This window comes from Aptenodytes forsteri, unplaced genomic scaffold, assembly GCF_000699145.1.
Source record: "Aptenodytes forsteri isolate BGI_AS27 unplaced genomic scaffold, ASM69914v1 Scaffold147, whole genome shotgun sequence".
NCBI lineage: Eukaryota > Metazoa > Chordata > Aves > Sphenisciformes > Spheniscidae > Aptenodytes > Aptenodytes forsteri.
In genome coordinates, this window is record NW_008795320.1 from 644,291 (window position 1) to 644,561 (window position 271).

Genomic DNA, 271 nt, shown 5'->3' on the forward strand with positions numbered 1-271 from the left:
GTGCGGGGAGGGCGCGGGGCCCCTCGGGGTCCCTCGGAGACCCTCACCCCCCCGTGCTGCGAGGCAGCAGTGACTCACATAAAACCTGGGCCGTGCCACCGACAGGTCCATGCCCTCGCTCAGCCTTCGCGCCTTCTCCCCAGGATCCGGCCCCTCGTCCAGCTCCAGCTCGTGGCTCTCCAGCCCCAGCCCCTTGCGCTTCAGCGTCTGCGGGGAGCGGGGTGATGAGCGGGGTCCCGCACCCGCCCTGGCCCGGCCCCCCCCCAAGCCG

The 271-nt window shown here is 73.8% G+C and overlaps 1 protein-coding gene across 1 annotated transcript in view; it reads right to left on the reverse strand.

Annotated features, from left to right (window-relative positions):
• The window catches only part of MEF2B (myocyte enhancer factor 2B), a 4,194-nt gene that overhangs the window by 3,446 nt on the left and 477 nt on the right, over positions 1 to 271 (reverse strand). Inside the window, 2 exon segments of the mRNA XM_019472196.1 lie at positions 1 to 22; positions 79 to 257. The exon segment at positions 1 to 22 is cut by the window's left edge and continues 84 nt beyond it. Of these exon segments, the coding sequence (XP_019327741.1) occupies positions 1 to 22; positions 79 to 257 (201 nt within the window).